This window comes from Echinops telfairi, unplaced genomic scaffold (assembly GCF_000313985.2).
Source record: "Echinops telfairi isolate 266 unplaced genomic scaffold, ASM31398v2 ScPeMD7_7466;HRSCAF=8504, whole genome shotgun sequence".
NCBI lineage: Eukaryota > Metazoa > Chordata > Mammalia > Afrosoricida > Tenrecidae > Echinops > Echinops telfairi.
Genome location: NW_022111366.1, coordinates 1,414,632 through 1,436,675, shown reverse-complemented (window position 1 = coordinate 1,436,675; position 22,044 = coordinate 1,414,632). Strand labels below are relative to the sequence as shown.

At 46.8% G+C, this 22,044-nt stretch overlaps 1 protein-coding gene across 1 annotated transcript in view; it reads left to right on the top strand.

Moving 5' to 3' along the window:
• Nucleotides 1-22,044, top strand: part of CHD1L (chromodomain helicase DNA binding protein 1 like) — a 50,452-nt gene that overhangs the window by 22,496 nt on the left and 5,912 nt on the right. The window contains exons 11-17 of the mRNA XM_045283710.1: nt 3,418-3,532; nt 4,167-4,320; nt 11,240-11,405; nt 16,845-16,993; nt 18,425-18,588; nt 19,389-19,594; nt 20,687-20,785. Of these exons, the coding sequence (XP_045139645.1) occupies nt 3,418-3,532; nt 4,167-4,320; nt 11,240-11,405; nt 16,845-16,993; nt 18,425-18,588; nt 19,389-19,594; nt 20,687-20,785 (1,053 nt within the window). The remainder of the gene's footprint in view (nt 1-3,417; nt 3,533-4,166; nt 4,321-11,239; nt 11,406-16,844; nt 16,994-18,424; nt 18,589-19,388; nt 19,595-20,686; nt 20,786-22,044) is intronic.

The following is a 22,044-nucleotide window of genomic DNA, read 5'->3' as shown; positions in this document are numbered from 1 at the left end:
TATACACACACACACACACACACACACACACCCTTTTAATTAAGAAGAGCTGAACTTGTGCAGCCTTAACTCAGTAAGAAGTCAGATGTTTGGAGCCCAGTTTTTAAGGAGATAAATGCCTGGGAGGAATCTATTGGGGATGAAAACAGGTTCTGTGGGGTGGAATCCTATTTCTTCCCCTTCGAGCTGTGTAACCTGAGATAAGTCCTTAACCTCTGTGCCTCTACTTCTACATCTACAAATTGAGGAGAATGATAGAGAATTCAAGGGCGTGATATTTGTGCAGTGCTTTGACTAGTACCTGCCACATAGTAACCAGCGTGAAGTTACCTGTCGTTGGTGTAATTTATCTCTCAGTAATCAGACTTTTTTTTTTATTGTACAACTCTTTTTAATATGTTTAAACTTTTGAACTACATGATACTGAATTAATTATGTGCTGATGAAACTTAAATTTTCTAAAAATCAAACATGTCAATAAAACCAAGTACCATTACATTGGGCAAGTCTACTGCAAACACATCTCATTAAAGTGTGGAATAGCAAAGATAGTAAGGCATGGGGAGGGGAGACCTTTTTTATGCCATGGGCAGTTGAATATAACATCATTTGTGGACCACACAAAATCATCAAGTTAAAAATTTCCTACTTTATTTGATCAAACATTTAATTTACTCTTAAGGTCGTGGCTGGAACTGCTTATCTTTGGTGAGGCATGTGGTGTTAGCTGCTTTTTATATTTTCTCAGGCCTTACAGGGCCCATGGGCTGGATGTTCCCCAACCCTGCTTCAAAGACTAAAGTGCACCTTACCCAAGCCACGATATTTGTAATCACCTCATATGTATTGTGAAAGTTAGATAGTGAAGAAGGAAGACCAGAGCATTGGTGCCTGTGAATGATGGTGTTGGCAAGGAGTATTGAATATGCCATGGACCGCCTAGAGAATGAACATCTGTCTTGGAAAATGTACAGCCAGAATGCTCCTCATAAGGGAAGTGGCCAAAACTTAAGTACTTTGGACATGTTCATCATCCAATTCTTGGAAAAGGATTCATGCTTGTCCCAGTAGAGGGCAGACTTTAGTATCGCCTTACTCCGCCTTTCATTCGATAGCCAGAACGCAACTCGCTGCTCTCAAGCTGACTCCTCTGAATAGGATGGGGCAAAACTGCTCTTGTGGGAGAGCACCTGTTTATGGGAACAGAAAGCCGCATTTTTCTCCTGCAGAGCGGCTCATGGATCCCGTGGATTTGAACTGACATTGTGGTTAGCAGCCCAACACGTAATTCTATGTAAGCGTTTTAATTAGAATGCTTATGCCTGGAGATCTCACTTAGAGTCAGCCAGTGACTCTCACTGCCGTTGACTCTACAGGGTTTCCGAGACGAACTTTCTGTGGGAGTAGAAAGCCTCGTCTTCAGAGCAACTGGTGTTTGGAACTGCTGACTGTGGTTGGCAGCCCACCACATAACCACTGTTCCACCAGGGCTCACCACAGGCCCTCTCAAAAGTGTGTGTGTCCTGCAGGGTCTTGGCACACACACACCCTTGCAGGTTGCCTTGTCACAGCAATGAACTTTGAGACCCTGGTGAGGGCGTTTGCTCCATGCTTGTTTCCACATTAAGTAGCAGGCTGTAATTTGCCTATAAAATTGTCTTAATTAATTGCTGCAGCCCAAGGAGCTGCCTCAGCCCTTTTCCTGAAGGACTGAAGAAAGACCAGAAAGCTGTTCTACTGGAGAACTTCTGTCTCACCACTGTTTCTGTTCATGTAGAAAGAAGTACAATAGGGACTCACTCGATTTCTCCAATTGGAAGGGCAGTTTCCCACTCTGCTGAGGAGTGTAATATGATGGGTAGTCAAAAACCACAGTACCCCTTATTAAACAAAAAGACTAACTTGTGAAGTTGTTGTTTCTCCACAGACCCTCCCTCCTGGTCTGCACACTTGTGGAGATAGGGTTTCTATCACACCCGTCCCGAAAGAAGTCTGTGCTCGTCAACGTAAACCACATCGAAGTGGCATTTTGGGCCATTTGGGAGGACTCACATCGTGCTTATTTTAAGTCCTCTCTGAGTTGGGGAACAAAAACAAGTCTTGGGGACAAGGTCAGGTTGGGGGGTGGAGGGAGTAAGATTTCCCAGCAAAAGTTGTGTAGGACAAACCTTGCTATTCTTAAAGAATGAGCAGCTGCCTTATCATAATGGAAAACAAAAATTCTTGGCACAACTTTTCTGCCTTTTTCTCGCCAGTGCAGTTTTCAGTTTTTCAAAAACTTCATCATTAGCCCCATGATTACCCTATGTGCTTCAGGAGAATCTATCAAGACTACTTTTTTTGGACTTCCCCCAAACCATCACCATAACCTCCTGGCTGACCTCTGCCTTGCATTCAGCTCAGAAGTCTCCTGACCTTCCTGAATAAGGACGCATGATCTATCTAAAAAGTTGTTTTAGAAGGAGCAGCATTGCCCTCAACTTGTTGCAAAACTTCAATGATTTGGAAAGATTTCTACTTGTGTTTTGTTAAAAATTTGAGCTTAATCTTGACAAGAAAATAATTTTTTCCCTTGTCACAAAAAGTAGCCTTTTAAGTTTTTTTTTTGTTTTTTTTTAAGGCATCCTAATAAGGCCCAGACAAGTGAGAGAAATTGTGTGTGGCATCCACAGGTTTTGTTTGCAATAAACTCAGACATGCAGGAGCTAGGACACTAACAGCAATGTGTTTTTACTTATCCCCATACCATGCCCCCCTTCAGGAAAAGGAGCGCTGGTACCACCGTGGTTAAGGGATGGGCTGCTAACTGAAAGGTCAGGTGTTCAGAGCCACCAGCCACTCACTCATCTGAGAAAGGTGAAGCTGTCTGCTTCTGTAAAGATTTACAGCCTTGCTGTTCTGCTCTCCCTGTAAGCTGGACTCTTCTTGATGGCATGGCGCCTCATTAAATTGTACTGAAGATCTCACCACTTAAGTTTTAACTAGACACCTAGACACTAGCATTGTAAGCTCTTCTCAGCAGCACCCAAAGCAGACCAGGCTGATCTAGAGCTATGTTCTGAAAGCACTTGCACCCTTGTCTGCAGACTATTCATGTGAAACAAGTCAAGGTTTTTAAATGGGAGAGATCTGAAAGAGCTTCCCAGCACAACTGAAGTACCCGTTTTTGCTCGCTCACCCCAGCTGCCCTCATCCTGTGTTCACGCTGGAATTCAAACTTCTCCGGTCAGCTGTCAGCATGAGCTCTGAACCACTGCAGGATTCTAGAGTTGGGGTTGAGAAGGTGTCTGTCTGAAGGAGGAGGCCGGTTGCGTTGGTTGATTTCAGTTTGCTACAGGTCCTGCCTAACCTTTCTCTTTATTTTCTAGTTCCTAGTGCTGCGTGCTGCTGATCACTTCCTTTTTGCATTGCTTGCAGGTGGAGTTGGCATGAATTTAACTGGAGCAGATACTGTTATTTTTGTTGACAGTGATTTTAATCCTCAGAATGACTTGCAAGCAGCTGCCAGGGCTCACCGGATTGGCCAGAATAAGTGAGAGATTTTCCCATCGGCGCTTCTCTGCTTCCTGGGCTTGCTTGTCTGTGGTTCTGAGTTGGGGAAGGGGGTGCCGAATGTCATGCTCATGGCCATTCCCAGGTTGGAGTTGAGAAACTCTTCTCCCTTCTGCTTGTCTCCCTTGCTGTTGGGCTCTTAGTTGGGTGGGAACCACATTCCCCCCCTAGTAATATTCGTTTCAGGAACATGACTCTTGTCAATCCAGCCTGCCTTGTTACAAATTGCAGAATTGAACTGTGGAAGGATTAGCAGTTGTTTCACTCAGCCTTCCTGAAACAATGCGGGTAGGAGGTATGGAGCGCACAATGCAGGCATTACCCCTTACCTGAGGGTGACTGAGCGGTGTGCAGAGGTTTTCCTCAGCCACAGATGAGGAGCCTGACTTACCCACACCTCGTTATTCCTTCCCTGGTTGTCTGGGGATATTCAGAGAGAATTTGAGGCCAGATCTCGCTAACAAAGCTCTGGTCCAGAGAAAGCAGTCTCCCTCCCATTGTCCCCTGGTGGGAGGGCATTTTGGTTCTGCTTCCTTCTGAGAGACTTTACCTGTTTTTGGTTTTGTTTTCCCCTCGCTCTGTAGACTCACTGCTCTCCTCTGACTCCTGCCCAGGTCTGTTAAAGTCATCCGGCTGGTTGCCCGAGACACTGTGGAGGAAATCGTCTGCCGGAAAGCAGCCTCCAAACTGCAGCTCACCAACATGATCATAGAAGGAGGCCATTTGACGCTGGGTGCCCAGAGACCGCTGGCCAATGCTGGCCTCCAGGTAGGACATGGTGGGACTTGTAGTCCATGCTCTCTCTGGCTGAGAATGTAGTACATGGAAAGAGGTGGTGTTAACCACCCGTGACCTGAGGGGTCACCGCACATTTGTTCCCTGGCCAGACTCCAATGTGCCGTAGTGCCTGGGACTTACAAGTGAATACGGCACAGAAAGGCACCAGACTGTGGAATAGCTCACTAGGATTCACTTGTGCCTTTATGACTTCGTGGCTTTGAGCAGGTATCTTAACCTCTCAGAACTACGTAACCCTGTTTCCGTTTCTAAGAATGAGGATACCACTAGTTACCTCAGAAGGCTGTTAGGAGAGCGAGGTAAGATGAAGAACTAGGTGGAGTTAGGAGTGATTAATGCTATCCCCTCTTCTTAGCCCCAAAGCCTTTGATCAGTGTATGCATTACTTATTTCAGATTCAGAGGAGAGTAACCCTGTAAGTTGAGCAATCTTATCCATCAGGAACTCAAATATGAGAGCTAGTCTCTCATATTTCTATATGAGAAACAGTTGGAAGAACTTGTCAGTTAATTTGCTTGAAGCAGGGAACACTGGGTGGGAGACAAGCTCACGTGGACGATTTTGAAGAGCATTCTCTTATGGAAGAAGATTTAGAGTTGTGCAGTCGAAGCCCTCGGATTAAAATCAGGTCCTGTTGTAAGAGACGTTTGTGGAAATCTTCCGATTAGCTTTTAATTCCATCTCCCATGGAGGTCTTGAAGTCTCTGAGTATCTTCTAGCTCTTCCATTTTGTCTCTGGCCTGCCACCATGTCTCTAGGTCAGGCGTCCTCAAACTACGGCCCCGCGGGCCACATGCGGCCCGCTGAGGGCATTTATCCGGCCCGCCAGGTGTTTTTGCCCCGTTTGTTTTTTTACTTCAAAATAAGATATGTGCAGTGTGCATAGGAATTTGTTCATAGTTTTTTTTAAACTATAGTCCAGCCCTCCAATGGGTCTGAGGGACAGTGAACTGGCCCCGTTTTAAAAGTTTGAGGACCCCTGCTCTGGATCATTTCTCCCCACGATTCCTGCAGTGGGTTGTGTAGAACCTCATAGGCTGGTTCTGAGAATTAGATGGCTGTAATGCTTATGTTATGGCGGGGAAGTGGTTGGCACCTAACCGCTGTTTGACAGATGTTATTTCCTATGCAGTAGTATCGGAGGTAGTCTCTCCAATGTGTCACTCTTCCCCTTTTCCAGCCTGTCTTCCACACAGTGACTAGACCAGTCTTCAAAAGCAAAAGCAATCAGCTTGTTCACACCTCTCCTTGGGACTGTTCAGGGGCTTTCTTGCACTTCAGAGGCAAATTCCCATGCCTTCTATAGCCTACTGCAATGAATGCCCAAGGGCCAAATCTGACCTCCTCTGCCCTCCCTGGGGCTAAAAGGCAGGGACAAGCCATTGTGGTCTGTCCTTCTTTACCTATCTTGACACCAGACGTCCCTCCCACACCACTCTGCATCTGTGCTGGGTTTAATAATTACTGCCGTCCACACACAACTCACAGATGGTACTCACCATTAAGGGTTTATTCGGGAAGTTAATAGGTTTCCACAATGCAGGATCCGAAACAGTAAGGGTGCAGTCATTGGTCTCCTCAGCCCACAGCTAAGTCTCCCTCTAGTTCTCTTCTCAGCCTCTCAGCCACATGGTCCCCTGGTCTTTGTCTCCATGGGCCAGGAAGCCTCCTTGCTTGTCACTCTGTCCTATAGTTCCATAGTCTCCGGCCAGATAAAGAGAAGGTACCCCCTATTCCTGGCGCTGCCCCTCTGAGTCTCTGTGCCATGGTCTCTGGGGCATCGGTCTCAGGGGCCTCTGCCACTTCAGACAGAGATCTTAGTCCTGTTCTTCCAGGGTCCTCGGGGTTTCTCCGTTCTCTGCTATGTCAAAGATGGCCCATCCTTGTATCCAGGGGGATGGTAATGGGAACTGACCAGACTTCCGTCAGTGCTATACACACCCAGTTTGCACATTTCCTCCCAATCATTTGATGGGAGTTACAGTAACTTGAGTAGAAGAACCATATTAATACATTTCATTCCACCCCACCTAACAGTCATGAGCGGCTTGGCCCCACTCTCCATCTGCAGGTTCATCACATAGCGTTTTCTACCTTGTCTGGGCCTTCTTTCAGATCCTCCGAGGGGCCAAGTATGGAGTCTCTGGGTGGAGCAGGTAGGTTAAGCGTTTGATGATAGCTGATAGGGTGGCAGTTAGAACCCACCCAGAGGCACCCTGGAAGACAAACCTCGACTATATGTTTTGAAAGGCACTGCCTTGAAACTCCTGTGGAGCAGTGCTGCCTCACACACGGGGGGGCTCTGCAAGTCAAATCTGACTCCACAGCTGCCAGCGAGGAGCCGCTCCTTTTCTGCTTCAGGGTCTCTGCAGACATTGTCCCTTCTGCCTAGCCGGTTCTTTCTCCTAGTCTTCATGTAGCTAACTCCCGTGTTACCATCTTTTAGGTCCCTAACATCCCCTCTTCAAAGGTACTCTCCATGCCACCCCTCGCACCCCCTTTTCTGCCTTGCATCCTTTTTATAGCACTCAGTGCATCTGTAATTGTGTGTTTGTGGACTTTTTGTTTATTTGTACTTCTTCCATGGTACCTGTAAGCTCCATACAGGTGAGAGACCTTATCTGTTTTCCATTTATATGTCTATAATGTCTCATACTTGTTGAAAAACAGTCTGAACTATCAGAATGGGATCCGAAATAAAATTCACTGTGAGGTGTTAAGTTCACTGTTACTTGAGGTGTTTTTGAGCCATCAGATACACAGTTGTGTAAAGGACCTGTGATGTTCTTTCTAACACTGGAATTCTAGACTCCTCCAAGCATCCTGGCGAGAGATGAGAAATACTTCAGATACCACACAGAAGAAGGTTTCTTTAACAAATTCTAGACTCGACTGAAAGTCAAGAGAGAAGTGTTAGCATGTTTGCCCTAAAAAGTCGGAGGTGGAGTCAGAGATCAGCATGTACCACTCAAATGATACTTACCTTGTCAGGTGGGTGAGGTGTTGAGGGTTCTTAGAGTTGAGGAGGCCTACTGCTTACAGCCTTTCAGATCTTGTAAGCCCTTACTGGACATCATGAGCTCCATTTTTTTTTTTTTAGATTTAAAAACAAAATGGAAGATGTATGGAAATGCAAGAACAGAGTTGCCTAGCAAGTTAGAGAATGTAGATTATTAGGTCGTGGCCTCAGAGAAAGGGTAGAACTCTTACACAACACGAGAGGTAGAGCCTGCCTAGGTGGTTTGGGCTCAGTTCTGTCACTAACCTGTGATCTTGGACCAGCTCCGTTTTCACAAATGTAAACCAAACATGCTTACCCATTTCACTCTATTTGTGCAAGATAGTTATTGGACAACTATTAGATGCAGACCACTTTGGAAGGAACTCTTGGGAGTCCCAAAATAAAATAGGATACAACCCCCTTTTAAGGATCTTCTAAGAGAAAAATGAAGAAAAAAAAATAGATGTGTGCAAATGATTATAGCGCAAGGCAGTGTGTGAGACATTATAGAAGAGTGGACAGAATAAAGCCTTAGAGTCCAGGGGTCCTCAAACTACGGCCTGCGGGCCACATGCGGCCCACCGAGGACATTTATCCAGCCCACTGGGAGTTTTTGCCCCGTTTTGTTTTTACTTCAAAATAAGATATGTGCAGTGTGCATAGGAGTTTGCTCATAGTTTTTTTTTAAAACTATAGTCCGGCCCTCCAATGGGTCTGAGGGACAGTGAGCTGGCCCCCTGTTTAAAAAGTTTGAGGACCCCTGCCGTAGACATTCTGAACAGAAATGGAGGTGTCGGGTGTTAGAACATCACAAGGCTTCATCCAGTGGCTCCACCTTCTGGCCTTCATTTGAACACCTCAGGTCACAGTGACCTTATCCGCTCCTTGTGAAGGTATTTCAGTCTCCATCTTTGGATAATTCAGACCGTCTGTCACCAAGTGTCAGACATTATAGGCATACATATGGAAAAGATAGGGTCCCTCGCCTGTATGGAGCTGTGTGTACTGTATCGTGGAAGAAGCACAAAGTACAAAATTAGCCCTATAAATAGAACTCAGGAAAATGGGAAAAGGCAGAATTTTAGGAAGATGAGAAGAATGTAGCTTTTAGTCAACAGAGTTTTCAGTCTGAATACAACTAATGTTAACGTAACACTTGGTTTCATTTGCAGAACTAAATTTGATAAAATAACTACTCAAAATGGGCCCTTGGGGGTAAAAATCATACAGTGTTAAACAGGTAGAGATAACAAGTGTTATAGGGTTAAAAATGTAAAGCCACAGGTGTCCTGGTAGTGTCGTGGTTACTTGTTGGTTTGCTGACCACAAAGTCAGCGGTTTGAAACCACCAGCTGTTGACCAGAGGAATGTGCCACCCTGCTGGTGCAGCAGGGTATGGGTTGGGCTACTCACTGGAAGGTCAGCAGTTCAAAGTTACCAGCAGGTCCAGAGGCAAAGGGCTGAGGCTGACTGTCCCTGTAAAGTATGACAGCCTTAGAAACCTCGGGGAGCTCATTCTACTCTGTCCTCTAGGGCCACTGTGAGTTGGAATCCATTAGATGGCAGTTTTGCTTTTGGTTTGCTTTTTAGGCTTAAACATAGCAAATTTCTCACAGGCTTATCTTCCTCACCAAGATCAGTGTGTGTGGAATGTAAGCATTGCCAAAGACAGCTTCTGTCAGGGAGAGAGTTACTTCCAGGAAAGGCCCAGCTTGCTCCTGTGTTGGGACTACAATCTGAAAAAATAAGTGAGCTTCCTCAGTGGTTTGGTTCCTGCGCTTTCTGTTTTTCTCAGCGCAGAAATGTTATGCTTTTCTGTTCTTACTTCTGTTCCCAACTCCGCCCACACCAGTGGCAGGGCAGGCTGTCCCTGTGCTGTACACGGGTCCCTGTAGGATGAACGCTTGAAAGCGAGCTAAGACCAGCTGGCCGTAGCGTCTCTTAAAGACAGTCGCTCCCCTAGGATGCTGAGAGGGACGAGGCCCCACTGCCTGTGGCGAAGGCACTGGTGGAGCTTTGGCACGGGTGGGTTCCGGGTGTTGGAGGAGAAAGGATTGTCATTGCTCTCTCCCAGAGAAGGAGAAGCTGGAGGTCCTTCCGGAGTGCCCCTGCACATCAAAGTGAATCCCACAGGCATAGCTTCGAGACACCGGGCCAAGTAGTCGTGGGAAGTAGACCACTTGAAAGGATCTGTCAGCTTTCTTAGCCCCTGGTTCACAGATGATTGTCTTCTGACTGGTGTCTGATTTATCTCTGCCCCATCTAGATGGCATGAGATTGCCCTTCCTTTGTGTTGCTGCAGAAGGAAGCAGGAGTGTGCTTTAAAAAAAAAAAAAGTCCAATAGTAAAAGATGTGCTTCTGTTTGGGTAGATCTGTGGGCTTTGGCCCTAAAATAGGGAAGCAGATTTATCCTGTAGGGAGAGTGCAATAAAAAGCAGATCTAGATGTGTCCAGCATTAATAAATATTTCTTGTATGCAAAGTATTGCCGAAGGTATCCTCCCCCTTGTCCCCCAAACATTTCAGTCCATATGAGTAACAACAGAATGAAGTAGATGCTGTTTGTATCCTCATTGTAACTGACCTGCCAAAGGTCATGCAGATTTGGGGATTCTCACCTCTAAGGTATATGCTTAATTACTATAACATATGACTTGTCCTGGAAACAGCCCTTCAGTCCTGATTAATCACACGTGAGGAGTAACCAAGCAAAGCTAGGCAGCAAACTGAAGCACGAGGTGGGCTGAAGGGAGGGCACAGGGTGGACTCCTCTTAAACAGTTGCCTTTTCTTGGTTGCTGATGCCAGCTGCCCCGTGGGTCCCTTTGGTTATGTTTGCCAAGGTCACACGTGAACATGTGTGTTCATGCTTAAGTGGATCAAGTTGTTGGCAAGCTAGCACAGAATGAAGTTGGTTTGCATGTTATTTACGAGGTAAACAATCTGGAGATAATTGACTGAGGCTAAGCAAGGGCAAGATGAGACCTCGCTGTGAACCAGTGTAGTTCCGGGTCTCAGAGTTAATACTCAGGATGGTGCAAATTGGAAGTAGGAAGCGTATGGCCAGGAAGAATGACCTGTGCGCTGAGAGCCCACTAGAGAGAAATCAGAGAAGAAACTGGTGGTGGAAGGATGCCTGGGAGGACTAGAACTGAGAAAGGCTTTGTAGGTCTCGGCCTCAGGAGCTACTGGTCTCTGTGGAGATGTTCCCATAGAGGACTGTAAAAGATAGCAACAGTACTGTGGTAGCAAAGAAGTGGTGGGTGATAGAGAAAAAACACACACACCTAGTGTAGCATTCTCTTTCCAAGAAGGTTGGTGAGAGAGTAGCTCACAGGGTGGGCTCCCAACTTCTCGTGTGGCTGCTGGGAGTGCCGGTGAGCTAGAGCCAGTGAGGGGCGCGGTAGAAAAAACAGGATCAAGGGTGAGGAGGTCACGGGGTGGAGAATGGAATGCCATTCATGGAAACCCCACAACTAGGACGGAAATCATGAGGCTGTCCACGCAGTGGGAAGAATGAGGCCCACGTCCCTGAAGTAGGTATGTAGAGATAGTGAATGGGAGCCTAAACTTCTGGGCAAACCTTCACCAAAAGCACAATAAGGTATGATTACAAGAAGAAGAACATTCAGGAAATGAGTGGTCTGTCCAAGAAAAAAAAAAAAGGTTTGTGCATTTCTTTTGGTCATGAGGCATTGCCAAACTCAACAGTTCTGCGGATCCTTTGGCACCTCTCTGCCTACCTGTCATCCAGCTGTTAAACTGCCCGTCGTCGGGAGCAAGAGGGCTGTCTCCCAGGGCAGGACTGTGCCTGGGGTCCTGGAGCCACTTAGCCATTCCCTGCCCTGCCACTGTTGTTTTCTAACCGGACTTCTTTGTTTTGTCCAAGCTGAGTGAGATTCTCAAATTCGGTCTGGATAAGCTGCTGTCCTCCGAGGGGAGCACCCTGGACGAGCTCGACCTGGAGTCCATCCTGGGGGAAACAAAAAACGGAGAGTGGGTCTGCGACGTGGCGCCTGCGGCAGAAGGAGGAAGCAGAGAGCAAGAGGAAGGGAGTGAGTTGGGGATGAGAGCCGAGCACACGGCGAGAACATGGGTGGGATGAGTCCCTGGGGCAAGTCCCCGCTTCTGCTCCGTGGGACACCTTTATCGACCCAGGCCTGTTCTCCTCCTGTGCACACTGCTAAAGACTTGCCCGGTTTGAGAACGCTCCCCAGACCCACTGGAAACTAGTCTGGCCGTTCTCCTGCTGCTGAACTTGGAGACAGTGGGCTCACTAAAGTCCTCACGCAAGTGTCAGTGTAACAGTGTCGGATTCTAACGTGCACGCTTTCCTGGGCTGCAAGCACCTCCACCGCATCAGTAAACGCTCCCCTCCACCGGTTGGGGCTCTGCACAGTCGCTGCCTTTCTGAGCAACAGTGATTCCGAGTGTGCACTTGCTGTGTGCCAGGCACCGCATCGTGTGCTTCGCACATCGTTTTTCTGTTGCTCTTCCTTCACATGAGGTTCTCGTTTCATTCATTTTAACTTTTCAGTAAAGTAATACATACACATAGTATCCAATGACAAACAGTACTAAAATAACTGTAGTGAAACATGGCATTCCTCTGTCCAAAGCCCATATCCACCCCCTCCCCAGTCCTGCTGCCCGGTGGTACTGCCCTCAGCCTGCCCTCGGGTCTTCTGCTCCTTTCCTCTCTTATTTGCCTGTTTATTTGGACCGTTAACGTTTTCGATTGACCACTTCAGGCTATCAGTGATTTCCTCCCGTGGCAGATGGGTACTAGCTCTCCCACGTTATCCGGCACGTGCAGTTGTGTAACTGTCGCACTCTTTGCTAGGTGCATGCCAGTGTGTGCGTCGTGTGACCGTGCACATCGTAGTCAGTGCAGCCATGACTTTCATGAACTCGGTCATTGCCAAGGGCTCTAGTCGCTGTCACGTGCCTAATAATAAGATTTTTTATTATAGTCGAGTTTATCAATTGCATTTTTCTGGAAATCCCCCCACCACCACCACCCCCAGAACCCTTGGCTTTCCTTCTGAACTGATTTGCCTACGCCACAGGTATTGTTTGGGGACTTGAGTTTCTCCTCTCTTCTGGGCTCTGCTTTCAGGGATGTCGGGGTATTTGGTTGTCTTGCTCCGCTTTCCTGGGGCACATGCCCTGTGGTCATCATTGTCGAGTCAGTTCTGACTCAGCGACCCGTGCGCAACAGAAGGAAACGCCAGCTGGCCCTGCCCTGTCCTCAGCTGTGCTCGTGCCTGAGCCCTTGGTGCAGCCACTGTGTCAGCCCATCTCTTCCAGGGCCTTCCTCTTTTCTGCTGCCCCTCCACCCTACCAAGCACGATGTCCTGTCCCAGGGACTGGTCTCTGCTGACAACATGTCCGAAGCATGTAAGAGGGAGTCTTGCCGTCCTTGCCTCTAGGGTGCCTTGTGGCCGTCCTTCTCCCGAGACAGACTTGCTTGCTCTGTGGCGGTCCCCGGCACTGCCCATCTTCTCCTCCAGCACCTCCATCCAGCTGCGCCTTCTTCAGTCTTCCTTAGTTGATGTCCAGCTTTCACATGCCGTGAGGCGATCGGAAACACCGTAGCTTGGATGAGTCACGTCTTAGTCCATAAAGTAACATCCTTGCTTTTCAATGCACTAAAGGGGTCTTGTGCAGCATATTTACCTAATGCAACACATCTTTTGATCTCTTGATTGATGCTTCCGTGAGCATTGATTGTGGATCCAAGCAAGACGAAACCCTTGACAACTTCCACATTTCTTCGTTGATCATGATGCTGCCTTTTGGTACGTGCTCCACGAACTTCCTTAAACACCTCCCCCGCCCCCACCCAGCATAAGAGAAATTGTCAGTGTGTTTGATTGTCTGAAAATGCCTTTACTCAGCCCTTACACTTGTCTGATAATCTGCTCAGGTAAGGAATTCTGGATTTAAGGTCATTTTAACTCAGAATTTTGAAGATCTAGCTCCACTGTAGTTTAGAGTTTGATGTTGTATTGAGAAGTCTAGTAAAATTCGGATTCCTGGTCTCTTTGTTTGTTTTCCTGTATGGGAGACATTAGCATCTTCTGTTCTTAAAGAAAATTCTTCAAAATGGATTCATGAGTATAATATTCCTTAAGTTGTATTGTTAAACGGGTTTGGGCCGGCTGGTTCTCGGGCTACCTTTTCTAAAAACCAAGTCCACTATCACCAAGTCAATTCCAACTCATAGTGACCCTGTGGGTCAGAGTAGAACTACCCCTGTAGGCTTCTAAGGCTGTAAATCTTTATGAAAACAGCCAGCCTCAATTTTCTCCCATGAAGAGACTGGTAGGTTTGAACTGTCCTGTTGGCAGCCAAACACTAAGCCACCGCACTAGCACAACCAAAGCTTCTTTCCTCTCCCTGGCTTGCAGTGTGCAGTTTGTGTTTGCCTTTGAGTCTGAATGTTGTGGTAGGCTTGGGCTAGGGTGTTTTGTTTTCCTTGTGTAGCTGAAAGTTTGGAATTTGTAGGCTGCAGGCATTATATAGCACACTGTCCTTTTACTTCAATTTTGTCTTTTATGTGTTATCCTTTAAAGTGACAGAAACTCTGTAATGCCTGTAGTTCCCATCGACAGCTCTAGTATTCCATTTAGAACTCCACAAGCTCTTTCTTTGTTTCTTGTGTGAACTGTATCCTGTTCTCATTTCAGGTACGTAATATCTTCTCTAAGGATATTTATTACAGCTTTAAGAAAGTATTCCTGGGAGAGTATTTGTTTTATTACTTTAAAGTTAGTAATGTAGTAAAAGTATTCCTCTAGTGCAGAGGTCCTCAAATGGTTTGAACAGGGGGCCAGTTCACTACCTCTCAGACCATTGGAGGGCCGGACTATAGTTTAAATAAAAAGCTATGAACAAATTCCTATGCACACTGCACGTATCTTATTTTGCAGTGAAAAAACGAACGGCAAAAACACCCGACGGGCCGGATAAATGTCCTCGGCGGGCCGCATGTGACCCGCGCACGGGCTGTAGTTTGAGGACCCCTGCTCTAGTGTTTTTCTCTATTTTCTCCCAATTTCTGCTGCTGTTTCCTTAAAGTTTGTTTGGGAATCTCTTATTGATTGATCATTTTCCCCGGCTTTCTCGTGTCCTCTGGCCGTCTGGTCCCATGTACAGGTGAGGTGCTGCAAAGTTGGTGGGCAGTGTGGAATGAGCAGGTGTATTGGCTTTTGGGCCTTATACAAGTACTACTTGTTGGTGAGCCAGCTTTCACAGGAAGGGACCCTTCCCAAGTGTCAGGATTTGACATATTTTCAAAGGGCAACCCTGTCTCCAGGGATCACTCCTCCAATTTCTTGAAGGAAGGGGTGTGAGAATCAGGGTAAACTGGTTGCTCAAATTGTAGAGACAGACTGAGTTAAATATTCCTGGTGTGGATGTGATTTGGTATGCAGATTTCCTCTCTGTTCCCCACCCTGGTGCCTTGTGTTTGTAAGTTTAAGCTTGAGGGGGCGGGGCAGTGGGCGGGGGGCACTGTGTGGATTTCCATTTCCGTAACTGCCCCCTTGACCTGTGTTTTTCTTGCTCTGCTCTTCTGAATTTGTTATCCACTTTCCATTTTCCCAAGAGCTAGTGCATTTTCTCATTCACTATTGCCTCATGTATCTTTGTTGTTTTCTCCCAACCCTTTTACAACCATTTAGTGGTTTTAGGAGGTAAAAGAAATAGATTCATATGGTTCATGTGGTCATATTTTCTATTGTATTTTGATTGTGTTCAATAGTGGTTTTCAGCCATTCGTACATCCATCTAGATTATTTTTAGCTTATTAATGTTTACTAGAATATAATAAACTTTCAGTGCTTTCCAGAAAGAAAATTACATTTCTCTCTGCACCCCCTGCATATATTATACATAAGGGGGCTTCAAAAAGCATGTGGAAAATGGAATTAAAAGATAATTAAATTTTTCCATGAACTCTTTGAAGCCCTCTTATGTGTATATGATACACATACACACACATATATGAAGCTTTAATGCCTATGTGTTCATATCAACTCAATTGCCTGGCAGTATTTCCCCATTGTGTGAAAGGTCAGGGTGTTGCCTTTGATGAATGGGTGTAGTCACTGTTCCGTGCAAGCTTCCACTGACACAGATGGGGGGTCTCGCCCAATGGTCTGTCAGGTCTCCTGGCTGCACTGTGAAGAGAGGGCGTGTGGTGTTATGTAAGTGTATACAAGTGACTGGTGATTAAAGCAGCCCTAATCACAATTAAACAAACAGTTACTTTGTCTTGAGGGCCAGAGTTTTTAAAAAAACACACTTGTAAGTTGAGCATTTGTATATGTTATGAAGCTGTATATGTTGATCATAGTTGATACTTCTCATCTCTTTATTTTTTCCTACTTGTTGATAGAGAGCTTCATTGAAAGCCCCCTGCTGATTTAATTAGCAAATGCCAATTAGAATTCTAGCTGGTTGGATTTGGATACAAGTGTGAAGCAATTGATCACTTGAGAATGAAAATGTTTTGCTCTTGTACTCTCGTGGGAAAACATACTTGTAGCTGATTTCAGTAATGTTATGAAATACATTCTTGGGGTAAAATGTGCTATTCAATGTGCTTTGGTTCAAAATAATTATTTTACCTACCTGTGGTTCCTAGTCTTGGCCCTTCCTGACTCTCTAATTTTCTTTCTTCACCTGTAAAATGATGATACTCATGTCTGCTTTCCTCTTTTCACAGTTGCAAAGATCAGGTTTTGACAATAGAGGCGAACGTGCTCGCATGTGGAACGAGTCAAGATTAGATTATTGCCGTTGTTGTTGCTGTCACAATTACTGCTTGCCGTCCTCTCGTCCACTCATAGACACGTTGATGTACTGGGAAGAACACGCGCGCTTTAGATTTCAAAATGCACTCCTTTTATGAATAGTGTCCCTCGACCCCTATCAGAGCCTCAGTTTCTCCTTTCTTAAACAGAGGTTGTTATACCAGGATTGGCATTAAGATCTTGAAAAATGCTTGGTGACCTCTAATAAGAGGATTGAAAATCTCTTAAAAGTTTTCTCTCAGATTTCCTACTTGCTCCCCTTAGTATCACAGAAAAAATATAAACAGTTGAATATTAAGGTTGTTCTAGGAATTTTAAAAAGGTGTATTCTCTTTAATAGGTTGGCTTTTATTAGTGTCCTCAATGTCAGCAGCATTTATGCTGAGCCGGGGTGGGGGAGGAAGCAGCAGGAGAGAGGGGCTCAGCTGAGACTCACAGGCCATGAGATGGCCCTAAGGGCTAAGCCCTGCTCCCTCCTTTGATATGTACTGTCTGGAATCTTGGCACCCAAAACAGCGACTGTCCGTGGGATTGGAAATTAAGTGCCTGCATCACCAGCTATTAGCCCCGTTAGAATGTAAGCTCTTGTTCAACTTAGTTAATGCTTTGAATAGACTTAATTCGCCTTTCTTTAGCATCTAACATTTCTCTCTTTGTGCTCTGTGTTCTTAGAAAACCATATGTACATATTTGAAGGTAAAGATTACTCAAAAGAACCTAGTAAGGAAGACAGAAGATCATTTGAGCAACTGGTGAATCTTCAGAAAACCCTTTTGGAGAAAGCTAGTCAGGAGGGCCGGTCACTTCGAAATAAAGGCAATGTAAGAACTATTTCTATAAAGAAAGAAATCCTTCCAAATGCACTGTTTTCCTGAAAAACAAGAAGAGGTCAGGAGTGATATGTTATAAGAAATAAGCCTATGAGTGGGTTAGTGTAAGTAACTGTACCCTACCCTCAGGAAACCCGGTGGCCCAGTATGTTACCCATAAGGTCAGAGGTTCAAACTCATCAGCTGCTCTCTGGGGGAAAAAAATGAGGCTGTCTGCTCCCATAAAGATGTATAGCCCTGGGAGCAGTCCCACTCTGCCCTATAGTGTTGCTATGAGTTGGAATTGACTGCATGCCACCAATTTGGTGACCTTTTTTTTTTTTTAAGTTGAAAAACTGTATGGAAAGTTGGCATAAAAAACATTGCAAGGTGAGTGTATTTTACTACTCAATGCTAGTGAAAGCAGCCTTTTCTATCCAAGCCACTTCTGAAGGAATCGCCAATTACACAAAAACACTGTACTCTGCTGCTGTTATTCTCGACCCCGTGGGGGCCTGGTGGCGCAGTGGTGAAAGCATTCCATGGCCAACAGGTCCATGCAAACCTACCGGCTTCTTTGGGGAGAAAGATGTGGCAGTCTGCTCTTTGAGATATGTAGCCTTGGTAGACTTAGGGGTGGGGCAGTCTCCTCTCTCCTATAGGGCCATGAAAAGTTAAGATCAACCTGATAAAGCAGGGATGTAGGTTTGTTTGATGACAGCTGTAAAGGATACAGGTGACTTGCATAGCCCAACAGGGTGTACTCCCTAACTGCTAGCTGTATTAAGATGATAATGATGTTGATGAAATACTCTTTTAAGATGGAAGTGCATTGTAGGAAGATTTCCATGGAAAATGGTCCAACTTAAAATGGCATCCTCGAAGGTGTGCTTTCCATCAAGAAAAAAAGCTTTTAACTTTCTGTAGTTCCCAATTCCTGGTGAAATGAATCAAAATGACACACTGCTGTCCCGTGCTCAGCAAGTGCTCTGGTTTAGGTCAGCAGGCCTATGCGATGTGTGATCTGGACAGCACAGCAAGGTGTATTTGCCACCACTTCCCCCACACAGGGCGCCATGGAGACACAAGGCTTTATAACAGTGGTTCTCGACCTGTGGGTCGTGACCCCGTTGGGGGTCAAACAACCCTTTCACAGGGGTCGCCTAAGAACGTATTTCCAATGGTCTTAGGAACCGAGACACTGCTTCTCTATCCATCTTCAGGCCGGTCCACCCACATGCAGATACGCCCACCTACGGGGTCACCACCACATGAACTATATTAAAGGGTCATGGCATTAGGAAGGTTGAGAAGCACTGCTTTATAAGATGTTAAGGGTGCTGCTTAGGGTGGTGTACAGTGTGGGCTCTAGGGATGAACCGAAGCCCTGGAGGGACCGGTGGACCCTGACCGTTTCAGTGATGCCTCTTGCTCTTCCTACAGGCCGTTGTCCCGGGCCTGGTGACAGGCTCCACCAAGAGGAAGCATGTCCACACCCCAGAAGAGCTTGAGCACAGAAGGGAGAAGAGACGAGAGGCAGCAGCCAAGAGGAAGAGACTGCTAGAGGAGAAACAGAGGCAGAAGGAAGAAGCCGATCATAAGAAAAAGTATGTCTGTCTCGTTTCTTGGTCAAGCTGCGGGGCACAGCTGGCATAAGACTCACTATCATATGAGTCTACGGTTCCTCAGTCCTTTACAATGACAGAAACGGGCTGTAATGCCTGTAGTTTCCTTGACAATAAACCCAACCCAAACTCCCTGCCATTGAGTCACTTTTCAGCTCATAGTGACCCTTTGGACCGGGAGACCTGCCCCTGTGAGCTTCTGACACTGAAACTCTTTACAGGAATAGAAAACCCCATCTTGTTCCCTTGGAGTGGGCTGATGGCTTTGAACCGCTGACCTTTCAGTTAGCAAACCAGCTCGTACCCACTGTTCCACCAGGGCTCCCCTGTTGGCAATGGGATACTTCAGAAAAAGAAAAGAAAAAAAAAAAGATTAATCTTTAACCTTAATGTTTTAGTCAAGTGTGGAAAATCCTGAGTGTGTAAGGCAGAGAAGATTCATTCTATTGCAATAGGAAATTTTTAGGACTTCACACTGTTGCTGCCTGACCAAAGATCTTTTACCTTTTACCTTTTACCCAAACAACCCCTTGTAGTTGTGTTCTTAAAAACAGGGCCCTGGAGTGGGTTCTCGGCTCTGTTGAAGTGTAGCCATGAGGCAGTCGGGCGCATTGGTAAGGCTTCTCGTTTGTTTACTGATACGCCGGAGTCTGCCACCAGGGCGAGCTTCTAATTGCATTTCCACGTGGCATTTGGTGTTTGTGAACAGCAGCACAAAGCGTGCTCCGAGGGGAAATGGTGATCAGCCCAGTTTATTCCCTTTTCTGTCTGGCCTGCTGAAGGATGGCCTGGTGGGAGTCCAGCAATTACCAGTCACCCTGCCTGCCTCTGGAGGAGAGCGAGCCTGAGAGCCCCGAGGAGGGGGAGGACGAGAGCTCTGCTGAGCTGGATTACCAAGACCCAGACCTCATCTCCATCAAGTACGTTAGTGGGGATGTCACCCACCCTCAAGCTGGGGACGAGGACGCACTCATCGTTCACTGCATAGGTATGTGAGGGCTACGGGGCACAGTGGGTGCCTCAGATTTTATGGTGCCAGGACTGGTGGGGATAAGGCAGAATCCTGACCCAGGTGATGGTCCCAGCGGTAGAGTGGGGACAGAGAGCTTGGATTTCACAATCGAGAGAGAGATTTGTTTCTTGACTCTCGTGATTAACCTCCTTGGGCCTCAACATCTTTATTGTAAATGGGATGAGAGCTGCCTTACTCTCCCCACATGGCTTTTAGGTGTATGAAATGAGGCAACTCCTCTGAAAACAAGCAGAACATCCAGCTTGTTTCCACCTTGGGACCTTTGCACTCTTTGCTACTTCTGCCTGGAACCCTCTTTCCCCAGACAGCAATGTCAGGTCAGTCAGTTGTCTTTTCAACTGTCTGCTTCTCAGAGAGGGCTTCCTACAGCCTCATGCAGAACAGATGCCACCCTCCTTCTGGGACCCTCCCCCACCCTTGCTGTCGCCTCTGCGAATTATGTGCACCATCACTGACGTTGCATTCTTCCCCCGCTCTCTCTGCACTGGAAAAGAAGCTTCATGAGAGCAGGGGTCTGTTTGTTCTCTGCTGTGTCTTTGGCTCCTAGAGCAGTGCCCTCCACATAGCGCTTGAGGACCAGCGCTCCCAGTGTGGGGGAAAGAGCGGATAACAGAAACGACAGGTCTGCACCAGCCACGTCACGACCTGCCTGAATGAGGCACGGAGCCTCCCCTTTTCCGATGAAATGGAGTTGGGTCCCGTTGCCTTTCCAGTGCTTGCCCTACTCGCTTTGTGCTGTGTACATCCGCTCTCCATCCTCCTGTTGCCATCTCCCAGGGTTGCAGACGCGCCACAGATACACTTGTTTTGAAGGTTGCGTTCTGTTAGGATGACCAGGTGCTTTTTCCCGAAAACCTAAGCATAGGTTGGAAAGTCTAAGCCATGAAATTATTAGATCAGGTATTTTCTCTTCCCTGTGAAAAGTCATTCTTAGCACAAGCCTATTTGAAATGCTTTTGCTTTCGTGTTCTGGATCTTTTGTTTGTTTGTTTGAGGATGGTCTGGGCTTCACTCCCAGCAGATGAGAATTTTCTCTCTCTTCTCCAGATGACTCTGGCCGCTGGGGACGAGGTGGTTTATTCACAGCTCTGGAAACACGATCAGCGGAGCCAAGAAAAATATATGAGTTGGCTGGGACGATGAAAGGTACAAAGCACAGCAGCGGGAGCTAGGTTAGAATAAGAAAGGAAAGGACACGGCGACAACCTGTCGGCTAACGAGACGCAAGAACTGGTTTGGGGTGAATCCTGTCCACAGCTCATTGCAATGTGACCTTGAGGCTTTAGTCCTCACAGACGGTTCAAAGTGTTCTGAGGTCACATGACACCCCCTCAAGCAAGCTCCAACAGCTCCGCCCCAGCGCACCGCTTCACTCCTGAGCCCCACAGCACAGGCCAGTTTGCCTCCTCGTCACCTCCTCCTCCCTCGCACTTCACGTTAACCACCTTCTCAAGCTGCTTGCATTTTCTGGACAATTCCTTCCTTCCTGCTCCCATTCTTGCCTCAGGGCAGAGTTCTCCCTGTTTGTTCTCCACCCTCTCATTTCTCTGGTTTCAAGCACGGACCCCAAACAGCCTCCAGCCTGCATCTAAAGTTCTGCCCTCTCCTGGGCTCGCTGTTTTTCCAACTGCCCATCAGTTTCGGTGCTTTGGTTTCCCATCTCCAATTCATGAATAATACTTGTTCTGCCTACCTCATGGGTTTAGACTCGAGATAATGAGTGCGCAAACATTCTGGAAAATGTCAGTCCGAAGATGGTGCCATTGTGTGCCCAACTCACCCCATCCCAGAAAATGTCAAAGACCTGTGAGAGAAATCACACTGCAGCAGAATGCTAACGAGAGCTTGGTTAGGTGCTGAGGGGCAGAGGTGCTCCGAGGAGCTCAGTGCTGTGTGGGGCTCAGCACTCCCTGAGACACAAGGGAAGCTGCTTACAAAAGGCAGAGAGGGGAAAGGCCGCCTCCCTTTTAAGTGCAGAAATCACAAAATGGCAAACAAACACACTCACTGCCATGGAGTGGATGCTGACTCCTGGCGACCCTGCAAGACAGGGTGGAACTGCCCCTGTGGGTTTCCGAGACTGTCCCTCTTACTGGGGTTGAAAGCCCCATCTTTCTCCCGTACAAAGAAAGTGCCAAGAGGATTTCCTGGGAGACTAAAGGACCTTGGCCCTACAGATTTTTTGGAGATTAGTTTTTCCTGCTGCTTCAGTCCAGTTTCCTGGGGTGGAAAGGGATGTAAAGATTGGAGGAGATAGTCCTTGTAGAGAAACAAGTTCCAATTTGAGATAATTAACTGAGATCTAGAAATTGATGGGCAGTTGGAAAAACAGCGAGCCCAGGAGAGGGCAGAACTTTAGATGCAGGCTGGAGGCTGTTTGGGGTCCGTGCTTGAAACCAGAGAAA